Raw genomic sequence first — 12,055 nt, 5'->3', positions numbered from 1 at the left:
TTGATCTGAGACTCTGGAAGTGAAGAGTGAGAGCTCTTCATTAATATCTATTTTATGGATGGCCATGCTTATTTGTATGTTTATTTGAATATATCTATATCTATCTATATATATAATCATCCTTTTCTTCTTTTCCTTTTACATTTGTTGTTCTTTATTGTTATTGTATCATTGTATCATCATCCACCAACAAAGGAGGAAGCAGAAGGGTCACTAGGTAATTTGCTTTTTACTGCTTTTCAATTTATAGCACACTTTACAAAAGAAATATTGTAGCACATAAACACTGCTAAAAAAAAAATACTTGGCAGCAGAAACTCACAGAGATTGTAAAAGTTTGTTTGATTGAGAAAGCAAATCATGAATCTATCAAGAACCTGCACAGCAGAATATAAAGCTTGCTAACCAGTCACTAGTCATTTCAAACATGATCCTTAGCTTGTGAAGAACCACTAGACTTTTCAGCAACAGATACTTATCTCACGAGAGAACACAAAGAAGTCATACAAAGATGGGGAAGGACAGCAAACATGCTGAAAAACATGCATACATCCAGCCATTAACTGGATGGGGGGGATCAAAAGTATGTGGAAAAGCAACTTCAATAGCTTTTTTAAAAGTAATGGAGTTGGGGACTAAAGCACACATAAAACCCATGTGCATCTGAGCCTCGCAGGCTTCTGTTCATCCACGCTACCTTCCCTTTCTCTGGGTCATGCAGCATGGCAGAGAATCCAAAAGCAGTACTTACTCAGCAGCTAATCTTCTAGTAACCAGCCACCACTCTTCTTCCTCCAACCAGCATCCCAAATAGAAGAAAAAATCAGTACCATAGCGGCTCCTTACCACAGACAAGAAAGTAAGGGGATTGCAGCTTCTCTGCGTCCCTTATCTCCTTGGTGCTTTAGTACTATAAAGCTGCACTACTGTTTACATTACAACAGTAGTGTAATCCAAGACTTGGATATCGTATAGAAATTTAATAATTTTTACACAAACTGAATATAGAATGAAGACAAGAGAGGAGCTTTTAGGGGAGGGATTTAAGGCCCAATCCTATCCAACTTTCCAGCACCGGTGCAGCTGCAATGCAGTCTCGAGGTAATGGAACAAGACCTTGAGGATGTCCCCAGACCTTGAGGAGGCCTCTGTGATTGCCTCCCCACCACAGGAAGCAGTGCATATGCCATTGGCAGCAACGGCACTAGAAAATTGTCAACGTCCCTTAGTTGTCAATGGTTTCAGTATGCACAGCTTTTGGAGAGATTCAGAGTGGATAAGAAAATGTATGGTTTTGAAGATTGTATGTCACTGTTGGAGAGTCAGTTATGTTTGGTAGAATAACAGCCCAATCCTGAGCTGCCCGGGGCGCCCAGGCTTGGCGGCACAGAGAATGGCTGCCGCCGGATCCTGCGCGCCCCGGGCTACTGCAGGAGGCACCTCGGGAGAAGCGGACTTTTGTCCCCTTCTCCCAGGTAAGGTAAGCACCCCAGGTGCGGAGCCCTCCACGAGTACCTTGCATCCTGTGGAACAGAGCTCCGTGGACCCGCCTCCCTCCCCCCGGCACACCTCCTGCCTGCACCCCTCCCCACGTCATACCTCTGCATCACGCCTTCCCCCGCCCTCTGCCGGCCTTCCCCTCCCCGGAATGCCTCCTCCCCACCCCCGCTTACTATGCCATGGCTTGGCAGTCCATGAGACCGCCAAGCCGCAGAGGTTGCACAACTGCCCTGCACTAGCCCAGTGACATGAGAGAGGAGGTGAGAGAGGAGGTGGGTGCACATCCTGCCCCGCCAGGACCATGTGGCCTTAGGTAACTGACCTGAGGATCTAAAAAGGAAGCTGACCCAGGTGAGAGTCAGAAAATAATATAGCCAGTTAGCTTTATTATTTTATGCTGATATGTTTCCTAGAAGTTTTTGTTTATTATTTTATGCTGATATGTTTCCTAGAAGTTTTTATGCCTCTAGCATTTGCTGCCTTTTGTAAGTTTTGTAGCCCTATGTACTTAATAAAGTAAAAATCTTTTTACCATGTTGGTTCATTGTCTGTTGGGGACAAAGGTTCAGAATCCTGCCTAGCCGTTCAGCAAGCTACCAAAAATCCTCATTGTAGACTAGTAACTTGAGGACTGAGACTTTAAGTAAAGAAAGTGCTCAGTGCCTACAAGGGATATAGTTAAGCCTAGAGGGTCTCCGTTTCCCTGGACTGAGGCACTGGCTCTTACAGGGTGGTGGCAGTACTACCAAACAGGGAACTTTGAGGGCTCTAGGGTTCAGAACCAACAACTCTGAGCACCCAAAACCCTGGGAGACCAAGTGTACGACACCCAGCACCAGCCGGCACTGGGTTAGCATGGGCGGGAGCCCGGTGGTAAGGCTCGCAAACATGCCTTACAGCATGTTTGCGACAGTGCTCAGTGGCACAAAGCCATCCCACCAAGCGCAGGATTGGGCTCTAAGTCATTACTAAAATGTATAAGTTGTTAAAATCTGAGACAGAAGAGGAACAGGTTAAGGCTGTTTCTCAAACTGTGGGTCAGGACCCACTAGGTGGGTCACAAGCCAATTTCAGATGGGTCCCCATCCATTTCAATATTTTATTTTTAATATATTAGACTTGATGCTATCAAGGCATGTGACTGCATCTGGGGAAATGTTACCGACCTATACTTTTAACAAGCTCTATGAATATTCTTTTAACAATGTTACCCTGCACATGCCTGATCTCGTCTGATCTTGGAAGCTAAGCAGGGTCAGGCCTGGTTAGTACTTGGATGGGAGACCGCCTGGGAATACCGGGTGCTGTAGGCTTATACCATAGTCTTTCGAGACTGAAGGTTGCCAACCGATATTAAATGGGACTTACTCCTGGGTAAGTATGGGTAGGATTGCAGCCTAGGATTGTTAAAAATTTTCCTGCTTGATGATGTCACTTCTGGTCATGACTACACTTCCAGTGGGTCCTAACAGATACTCATTTTAAAAAGTGGGTCCTGGTGCTAAATGTGTGAGAACCACTGGGTTAAGGAGTACATGATACAGTGGACAAGAAATGTTGGTCATGAGATATCCATGAAGCAATGGGAGAGCTTGTGGATTAAAAGATTCAAATTTACTTTGAATGTAAACTTTAAAGAGAACTTTTATAAGATGAAGTATAGATTGTATTTGACTCCAGGTAGATTGGCAAAAATGTATGAAAATATACCAAACAGATGTTCGAAGTGTAAAAGACAAGAAAAAAACGTTCATCACCTGTGGTGGACTTGTACAAAAGCAAGAAAATATTGGACTTTGATACACCAAAGTCTTTGATACACCAATATTGTTTACATTACAACAGTAGCATAATACAAGATGGTCCAAGATTAATTGAGCAACTTTCACCTTCATTCAAGAAGCACTTCCAAATTGAGGTAGATTATAGGAATTTATTAAGAAAAGAAAAAGGGAAGATTGGATAGCAGCAATACAACATATTCAGTTAAGAATCATAGCACACAGCAAGGAAATAATGAATCTAACTAGCTCTTACAATTACTGTACTTACACCGAGCATTTCCCTGGAGCACATGTAGAAAGTTGGTGAGGAAAGTGGGCAAATGAACAGCATCGCAATGGGTGGACAATTTGTGAAATTTCCTAGGGGGATTTTTATACAATTTCAGACAATCAGCATTTGAATGATGGAAAGAGTAAATCTTTCTGAGTCAGGCTGACCTGCAAAAAACTCCATTTCTTTTATGATTTCAAAGAGCCCTGCTGGAGCCACTTTTATAAAATCAGGGTTCAACATCTCTGTCCTTGAAGAGATGGGCCAGTATACAGGTAGACCAGTATCTCATCTTCTTGGCACCAGACAAGGGTGCCAGAGCTGCAATAAGGTTTTCTCACACAAAATTTTATAACTCACTAAAAAAAGACAGAAATCTGTTGTAAAGATGGGACTCCAGATTTTCATAAATCAAAACATGCCCCCCATGCACATAACTGGGAAGAAAAAGCAGTTCAAAGAAATACATTCTTAACCTTAAAACTATGAATAAGAAAACAAGTATCCACTCGTACATTCAGTGGATAGGGACTTAAGTTTTTTTTCCCCTCTTCACATTACACAGCTGCAGGAGTAGCTTTACAGCTAAGAGTGGTCTTTTCATTCTATCAATATGAAATCTGAACATTTTATTCATAATAAAATCAGGACAATTTCATAAATTTCTTTATGAAATTTGTTGTGGAGAATGTACTTCATGAAACATAAAATAATATTTATTTATTTAGTGCCATCTATGCACATGGCACTTTTCACAAAAAGTAATCATATTGTAGGGATCCAGTGAATGACTGGGGGCCGAATCCAATTTTCCAGTGCCAGTGCTGCTGTGCCTATGGGGAATGTACTGCCACCTGTGTTGGGGATGCAGTCACAGAGGCCTCCTTGAGGTATGGAAACATTTGTTCCTTTACCCCAGGGCTGCATTGCAGTTGCACTGGTGCTGGAAAGTTGGATAGGATTGGGCTGTGAGTTTTAGAAATTTCCAAAAGAATGACATTAAAATGTAGAATCCCACGATTGAAGTTTCTGCTAACCCAAACATACCTTCAATGTTTTCCTTTAAGCATACTCTTTAAGCAAGAGTATGCAAAAAATGCAAACATACTGATTCTGTGAAAATCCACTGTGCATTCCTAAACTTATGAGATTCAAAGTGACTTAGTGCATGCTCTTTGCTAGATTGATGGTTCCTAAATGGAGCCCGTTTTTCAAAATATAAAAATTAAAAAAGCCAGACTGAGCAGGCTGGTAGATAGGGCACCTTGTTGTATGTGACTCCCTTTCCCTGTAAGCTGTTCTCAGTTATATGTTTTGAGATGTTTGATGGCTTCCCTTGATTTATAACCTATGAAAACAAAGGCCTACATCCCAGAACTGTTGTAATTCATTTTGTCTCATCTTTAGTTTCCCTCATCCAGAGAACAACAGTGGGCTACATTGCATCTCTAATACACTTCTTGAACCATAGGAGAAACTGTGAATACACCAAAAAAACCAAAAACAAAAACAAAAAAACCATATGGAGATAAGAATGAAAATGGCTTACCTTTCAGGATTGATGATGTGAAACATTTTCAACACAAAACATTAAAGTAACCTATTACAGCATCATACCAAAGGCAAATTCCACCCCACCCAACTCACATAATTCAGTTAATTTCCTTTTCAACAAGAAGAAAAATCTAGAATGTACAAACATACATTGGTTTAAGAGATGAGTTAAGGTGCTTACAATCATTCATGCACCAAAAAGCCAACAGCAGCAGAGTCTAATAAGGCATCATATTAAATTATGTACAGTGGAAGCAATAAATATGCTCAAATAGATACACTCAGCTGACAGTACTCAGAACCCACAAGTAAAGTTAGACTTCCGCTTCCAGTTTCTGGGTATTTCTCCCCACTGCCCAACCTCCCATGCTGCATTGCACATCATTGCCATGGGTTTCCCAACCCTATGCATAGGATTTTCATGGGATTGGGGGAAGACCAGTCGAAAATATGGGGTTAAACGTTCCGAATGGATCACTATTGATCAAGTGAATGTTAATTTAAAACTTCTGAAAAAAGAAAAACATATCAGACACAAACCAAGTTTGAAAAAAATTAATATTATTTAACATATATCTGACTTAAATATTTCCACATAACAAAAGTGTTATTTTCAAGTCACCAACTATATTACTTATATACATGTGTCCAGAGTTAACAAAAGAATTATGAGATGTATTATCAAAAGCAGTGATTTTTTCCCTCTTCAGGAAATAGAAAGTTACAGTCTTATAATACACAAAATGTAAATTATATGTACAGATTAACTTTCTTTGGGAACTGAGGGCAAATAAAAAGCAATTATTTTTCAGAAAGGTAAAATTCACACCTGCATTACAATAAAATGAATCAATACTGATTCTGAAGTGCTCATCAAAAGCTGAAAACTTTATCAACACTTCCTGAAATTGTAATTGTTATTTACAAAATATACTCATCCGCCACATAGAGGCTTAAATATCTGTACATATACATACATACACACACACACACATAACATAAATAAATTCAAAAAATCAAAATAAAATTAAGCAAGGTCTTTCTGTCTTTGGAATGTCTAAAACAGAACATATTCTTTATTCCAGTGTTTCATTTGATATGATTACACTTTGTCAATAGGGCCTTTCAGCAGTACTTTTAGCAGTACTAAAAGGCCTAGGTAGTTTTAAAAATTGAAAAAGCTATCAGGACAAATGACAAGAAAAGACTGTTTTATTCATTTGGGGTTGGTCTGTGTATCTGGATAGACCAGTCTGTGTTAGCAGACATAACCTGTGCTGAAGCTCACTTGGGCTAGTAGAGACAATGTATGGTCTTCTATGTCCTACCATCTAATATATGGCTTGTTTTTCATAATTATCCAGCTAAGGTTTCCTTGCTATAGATGTACACAGAAAATATGTTTATTGTTCCTTTCATGGAGATACTGCTTTTGTGAGTTTGGTTTTCTTTGCATAATTATTGCTGAAGCTGAACATGTACAATTTGAGAAATCAATAATAAGTTATTGTAATTAACATAAAATAAAATGAATATGGTCCATCACTTTCTGACACATCAGCAACATCATAGTGTAGTGTCAATGAGTTTACTAAAACAATATCAGACATTTAACATCCATTGTAACATGAATTCCTTACCACATGCATCTAATTTGTGATAATTTTCTTTCCAGCCACAATGAATTTTTCAATACATCCTCATATCTGACAGCATGTCCAACATGGCCTGCCTGCTAATGACTCTTCACTGATATCAAAAGTCCAGTTTGTTGTTTGTTTTTTAAGTGAATACACTTATGGTAGATTAAAAAGATGAACAAGTTAATGTACCTGAGATTGCTGATTGTAGTCAATATAGCAAAGATTTTCTGATGTTTCACCAATCGTCTACAAGCTTACAAAAGACAGTAATTCTTTAGATATTTTTGCAAATATTTAAAAAGTTATATTATCTTATTGTTTTCAATATGTGAAGTTTTAATCATAAAAACCCACAGATGACTATTTTTAGAAAAAGTATAGTCCTGAAAGCATTTCAAGCTTTCTTCTTAGGTGTTATCAAAAAATATTGGTTATACTCTGCCATTCATTTGACGATTCTTGGACAACTTCTTCCAAGTTCAGAGTACGATTAATATCTTCACTTTCCTGTCCTTGATGACTGGTGGATTCTTGTACCGTGCCTAGCATAAGGTTGAAGAGAAATAAGCGTGAGATCTACTGTAAATACAGAGGACTGAAATATAAAAGGTGTTTTACTATATTCAGTAGGTTTCATGCATTAAAAATTGGTCACTGTGTTTAATAAAGCAGAACAAGTTCAACCCAATTGCAATCTGGTGTCTTTGCTGGGAGGTATGTGAGTGCAAATAGAATGCTAGATGCAGGGAGGTGTCAGCAAGATGCAAGTATCTTGTGGTTTTGTGTGTGCTTCCTGAGGCATCTGGTGGGCGGCTGTGAAACACAGGAAACTGGACTACACTGGCCCTGGGCCTGATCCAGCAGGGCTTGTTTTATGTACTAAACTGCACAATAAGAAATGCAGTCAATTTTTTTTGCTGGAAAACAAAACTAAATCCAGTCACACTATACAATGTGAAAATCTGCTATGAATAAATACTCCCATTCAACACAGTAATTTTGATGCAAAGCCCTGAAGGTGATTCAAGCTGCTCTTGCTTTGGAGTCTTCTCTAATTTCAAACAGAAGAAGCAGATTTAGTCATGTTAAAGAATATGTACATTTAATTTACTTTGTTCATTCAAAATTTAAAATTAACAGAATAATTCTTAAGTCCAATGGAGCTCCATGTGTGCATTAGTGCTGTAAGATATTACTAGATCATGGCAAGAGGCTACCATGTGTATAGATGGTATAGACATTTTCTTCTGAACACAGGTTTGACTGTGAACCTGCAGCCAGAAAAGTAGTGCTTTTTCCCCCTTTCGGTGCTTTTTCACCACTTTCGATTATATTAATGATATCTTCCTTGATCCTTACATTTGTGTAATTTCTGAAGGTGATGATGCAGAAATAGCTGTATTCAATTGATTTAGAAAAATGATCAATTCATTTAGAAAAAACACAGCAGTGTTTTGTAGCCAAAATGTTCACCTGTCCAGGGCAGCCTCCAGAGGTGGTGCCGATCCAAGCAGCCCTTCATTGGGACTGCCGTGGTTCTCCCTGGGGTAAGGGGGAAAGTTTCCCCTTGCCCCGGCTGAGCATCTGGCTGGCTGAAACTTGCACTGGATACAGATCAGGCACGTTGGCCTATCTGTTTCCAGTGCAAGTTAGAATTGCACTCTTAGGGCCCAATCCTATCCAAATTTCCAGGGCTGATGCAACTACAATGCAGCCCAAGATAAAGGAACAAATGTTCCCTTACTTTGAAGAGGGATCCATGACTGCTTCTCCATCACAGGAGGTAGCGCTCGTCCCATGGCTGCATCAGCCCTGGAAAGTTGGCTAGGATTAGGCCTCTAGTGTACAGATGTGTCTCAGTATTCGTGGGGGTTCTGTTCCAGAGACCAGTTTTTGGTTTCGGTTAACTGAAACTGCAGATACCAGGAAATTCCCCCGCCCCTCCAGAGGCAAGGGGAGCTCTGCTTCCTCATCACCAGAGGGTCCTCTGAGCTCAGAAGAGGCTGCACACATCCATTCGCATCCTCTACCGGGCTCAGACTGAGACTTACAGTTTAAAAAAATGTGACTTCCAGTTTTTCTGTGAAACCAGAAGTGATGTTTTTAATGCCTTATAAAGGCTGTAAAATTTTTAACTACAGGTTCAGCCTTGTTACACATGGATTTTTTTATACACAGATTTGACTCAACATGAATGGCCCCTGCAAATGAGAAAGTATGTGCTGATCCCTAGAGAAGGAAAAAAAGCACCCCTTTAAAATCACAGTTTAAAAAACTGCTTTTTACTGTTGCAGAGGGACAGTTATACAAGTGATTACAGGTTTAACCTAAGTATTCACAGATTTTTCTATCTCTAAGCTGATGAGAAAGGCCCTTTAAATTAAAGGAAAACAGTCCTTTAATAATGCCAGAGAGGGCAGCCGGCTGACAATCCATCAATCATTCTCTCTGCAGGCTTTACTCCTCCCTCCCCCCCAGCACATGAAAGAAAGCTAAATGGCAGCGATTATCACCTTCTCCATTCTTTCCCCCTTGCTGTGGCTCCTGGTGAAGGGAGGTACTGCTGCCTGCTAGTGAAGCCTTAGCTCCTGGAGCGAGACTGATTGTCTCTGTGTGCATTACAAAGGTCAGCAAGGCTGTTTTTAAATCACCAGAGCAAAGAAACCTTGTTTTTTAAATTGATTTGCTATAGTGCATTTTTTGCCATCCATGTGAGTTCTTGGAATGGAACCCTCGCAAATAATGAGACTCAACCTGTATAAGGCTCAGTCTGAGCTTGGCAGAGGCCGTGGATGGACATGCACAGCCTCTGCTGGGCTCAGAGGACCCTTCAGAGGCAAGGGGAGCAGAGCTATCTTGCCAACAGAGGGGGTGCACGTGGGGGCCCTGTAGACCCAATCCACGGATAAGTGAATCTGTGGATACAGGCCCCACCCCCATACTTTCAAATTCCTAGAGGTTGAGAGCTGGGACTGAAAACAAAAAAGGACAAATATTTCCAATGCAATCCAAGGAGCCTTGCAGGTATGTTGCTGTAACATTGCTGGATTCAATTAAGCCCCACAAGATTCTATATAAATGTTCACTGAGTAAATATTACATACCAGTATAGCTATGAGCTCGTTTCATATGAAGTTTCATGTTGCTTTTCTGGGTAAAGCCCATTGTACAATAATCACATTTGTATGGTCTTTCTCCTGTGTGTTTTTTCATATGAACTTGCAGTGCACTCTTCTGGTTAAAAGCTTTCTCACACAGTGTACACTGAAATGGTCGTTCTCCTACAATAAACAATAAACAATGAAATATGAAGTGCAAAGGGATGCAGAGCAAAAAATAAAATAAAAAATTCACAAACACACTAACGGGCCCTGAACTTGCTGTGAGTATCCAGGAAATAAATCAATGAATTAGATCTCTACCTATAAGTTACTCTTCTTGTATTATCTCCTCTGCCTCTTTCCAGAAAGTTAGGTTATATACCCAGCTCAGGATAGGAGGCAGTCATTTAGGAGGGAAAACTGCTTCTAAGAATACTTCGGTTCTTTCATTTCCTGAGATTTTCCATGTAAGAAATTCAAAAACAACAAGTTCAAAATAAAGTGCGTAAAGGTATTGGGGGCAGTGGGGGGATATTTCCTTCAAAAACCAAACACTGGAAGCCTATAATGCCAACTCCAACAATATATATGGAAATTGCCATTTACCAATGATCCCAATTCCCCTGTCAATATCCTGTGCTTTTTCATTGATTTCTGTGCAAATAATCATTTTAGTCAATGGATGGGTTGGAGTTGCACAAGAGAAAGACATCTCACTTGTTTGAACTTGAGATGCCAATAAAATTCTCCCACAACCAGATAGCAATACACCTGGCTAGCAAGAAGAAGCCAAGGGAACAGTACTTACATACTGCTTTTCAACAAAAAAAGTTCACAAAGCTGTTTACAGAGAAAAACCAAATAACTAAATGGCTAATTCAACTGATTCAAATTGCTATTGTTACCTGTGTGAATGCGGCTATGTCTTTCCAGTTGACTTGGCTTAGCAAAGGCTTTTTCACAGGTATCACATTTAAATACTCTGGGCTTCTGAGAACTTAGAGATGGTCCAGCCTGATGTGTCTGCATATGCTCCTAACCAAAATGCACAAGAAATATTTTTACCTGTTCAAACATTAATTATATTTTACAAGTACATTAAAAAAAATTCAGTGATGCTAATGAGGTACTTGGATCAATCCCATATCTCAGGGTTTCTCAAACTCCTCAGGAGTAAGACTCCCAAGGTAAGTCTTGGTAGGGGATGGGGGAATGCAGCAATGCAATCCTCAGGATCACACTGCTTTTGGGGGTGGGTAGGGGCTGCAGCAGCCTCCTGGAGACATGGGGTGTCCCATGGAAGCCTCTGCAGGGCTCCCCAAGCCTCGGACAATATTAACAAAAAATTTTTTGGTTTCACAATCATAAATCTTAATCTTAAATCCCATTACCCACCAGTTTATGCAGTGCAGTGACACAAACAGTGCAGACACAGAGTCTGATGGGGGGGGCAACCAGACTGCTGTGGAGAAGCAAGTAAAAAAATTTCTGGGGGGGACGACCTGGCCACCTATGCCAGCTATTTAGCTGGTGTACGTTTCAGAAGTCTTGGGGGAGGGTCCAGGCTGGGAAAAGGAAATAGAATCCCTGTACATAATAATAATAATAATAATAATAATAATAATAATAATAATAATAATAATAATAATAATAATAATAATAATACAGGTATTTCTATACCGCCTTTCTTGGTCCTCAGATTTCTCCTTAGACTTTATTCAAGGCGGTTTACATAGGCAGGCAAATTAAATCCCCGTAGGGATTTTTACAATTTGAAAGAAGGTTTCTATCTTTCAAGAAACCACAACATTCAGGTGTTTCTTTCTTGATCTGGCTTCACACTCTGGCCTCCATCCTCCCACACTCAGAGCAGATGGAATAGCTCGGCTCAGCTTGTCAGCTGCTTCAAGGTCGCACGGTGCCGGTGGCCTCGAACTGGCGACCTTCGGATGTTATCTTCAGGCAAATGGAGGCTCAACCCTCTAGACCAGACCTCCTGCCCCCTGTACATGCTGCTGTCATTGAGATCTACCACCTCCTGGATAGAACAAATGTTCCCTTACCTGGAGAAGACCTCAAGGACTGTCGTCCCCCGTCCCCCCCCGCAGGATGCCATGCATGCTCAAGTGGCACAATTATATTGGCGGGGTGTGTGTGTTTAAGATAGGACTGGACTGTTAGGGCGCAATCCTATCCTGTGCT

The 12,055-nt window shown here is 40.4% G+C and overlaps 1 protein-coding gene and 1 pseudogene across 1 annotated transcript in view; one reads left to right on the top strand and one right to left on the bottom strand.

Annotated features, from left to right (window-relative positions):
• Positions 1-2,694: 2,694 nt before the first annotated feature.
• LOC136649917 (5S ribosomal RNA) lies at positions 2,695-2,813 on the top strand (annotated as a pseudogene).
• Positions 2,814-5,653: 2,840 nt separating this feature from the next.
• Positions 5,654-12,055, bottom strand: part of ZNF236 (zinc finger protein 236) — a 91,590-nt gene continuing 85,188 nt past the window's right edge. The window contains exons 31-33 of the mRNA XM_066623772.1: positions 10,759-10,888; positions 9,857-10,033; positions 5,654-7,294 (exon numbers count right to left, since the gene is read on the bottom strand). Coding sequence (XP_066479869.1) covers positions 7,170-7,294; positions 9,857-10,033; positions 10,759-10,888 — 432 coding nt within the window. The 3' untranslated portion in view covers positions 5,654-7,169. The remainder of the gene's footprint in view (positions 7,295-9,856; positions 10,034-10,758; positions 10,889-12,055) is intronic.

The sequence above is a fragment of the Tiliqua scincoides genome, chromosome 4, assembly GCF_035046505.1.
Source record: "Tiliqua scincoides isolate rTilSci1 chromosome 4, rTilSci1.hap2, whole genome shotgun sequence".
In the NCBI taxonomy this organism is placed as follows: domain Eukaryota; kingdom Metazoa; phylum Chordata; class Lepidosauria; order Squamata; family Scincidae; genus Tiliqua; species Tiliqua scincoides.
This window is presented reverse-complemented; position numbering and strand designations above follow the sequence as displayed.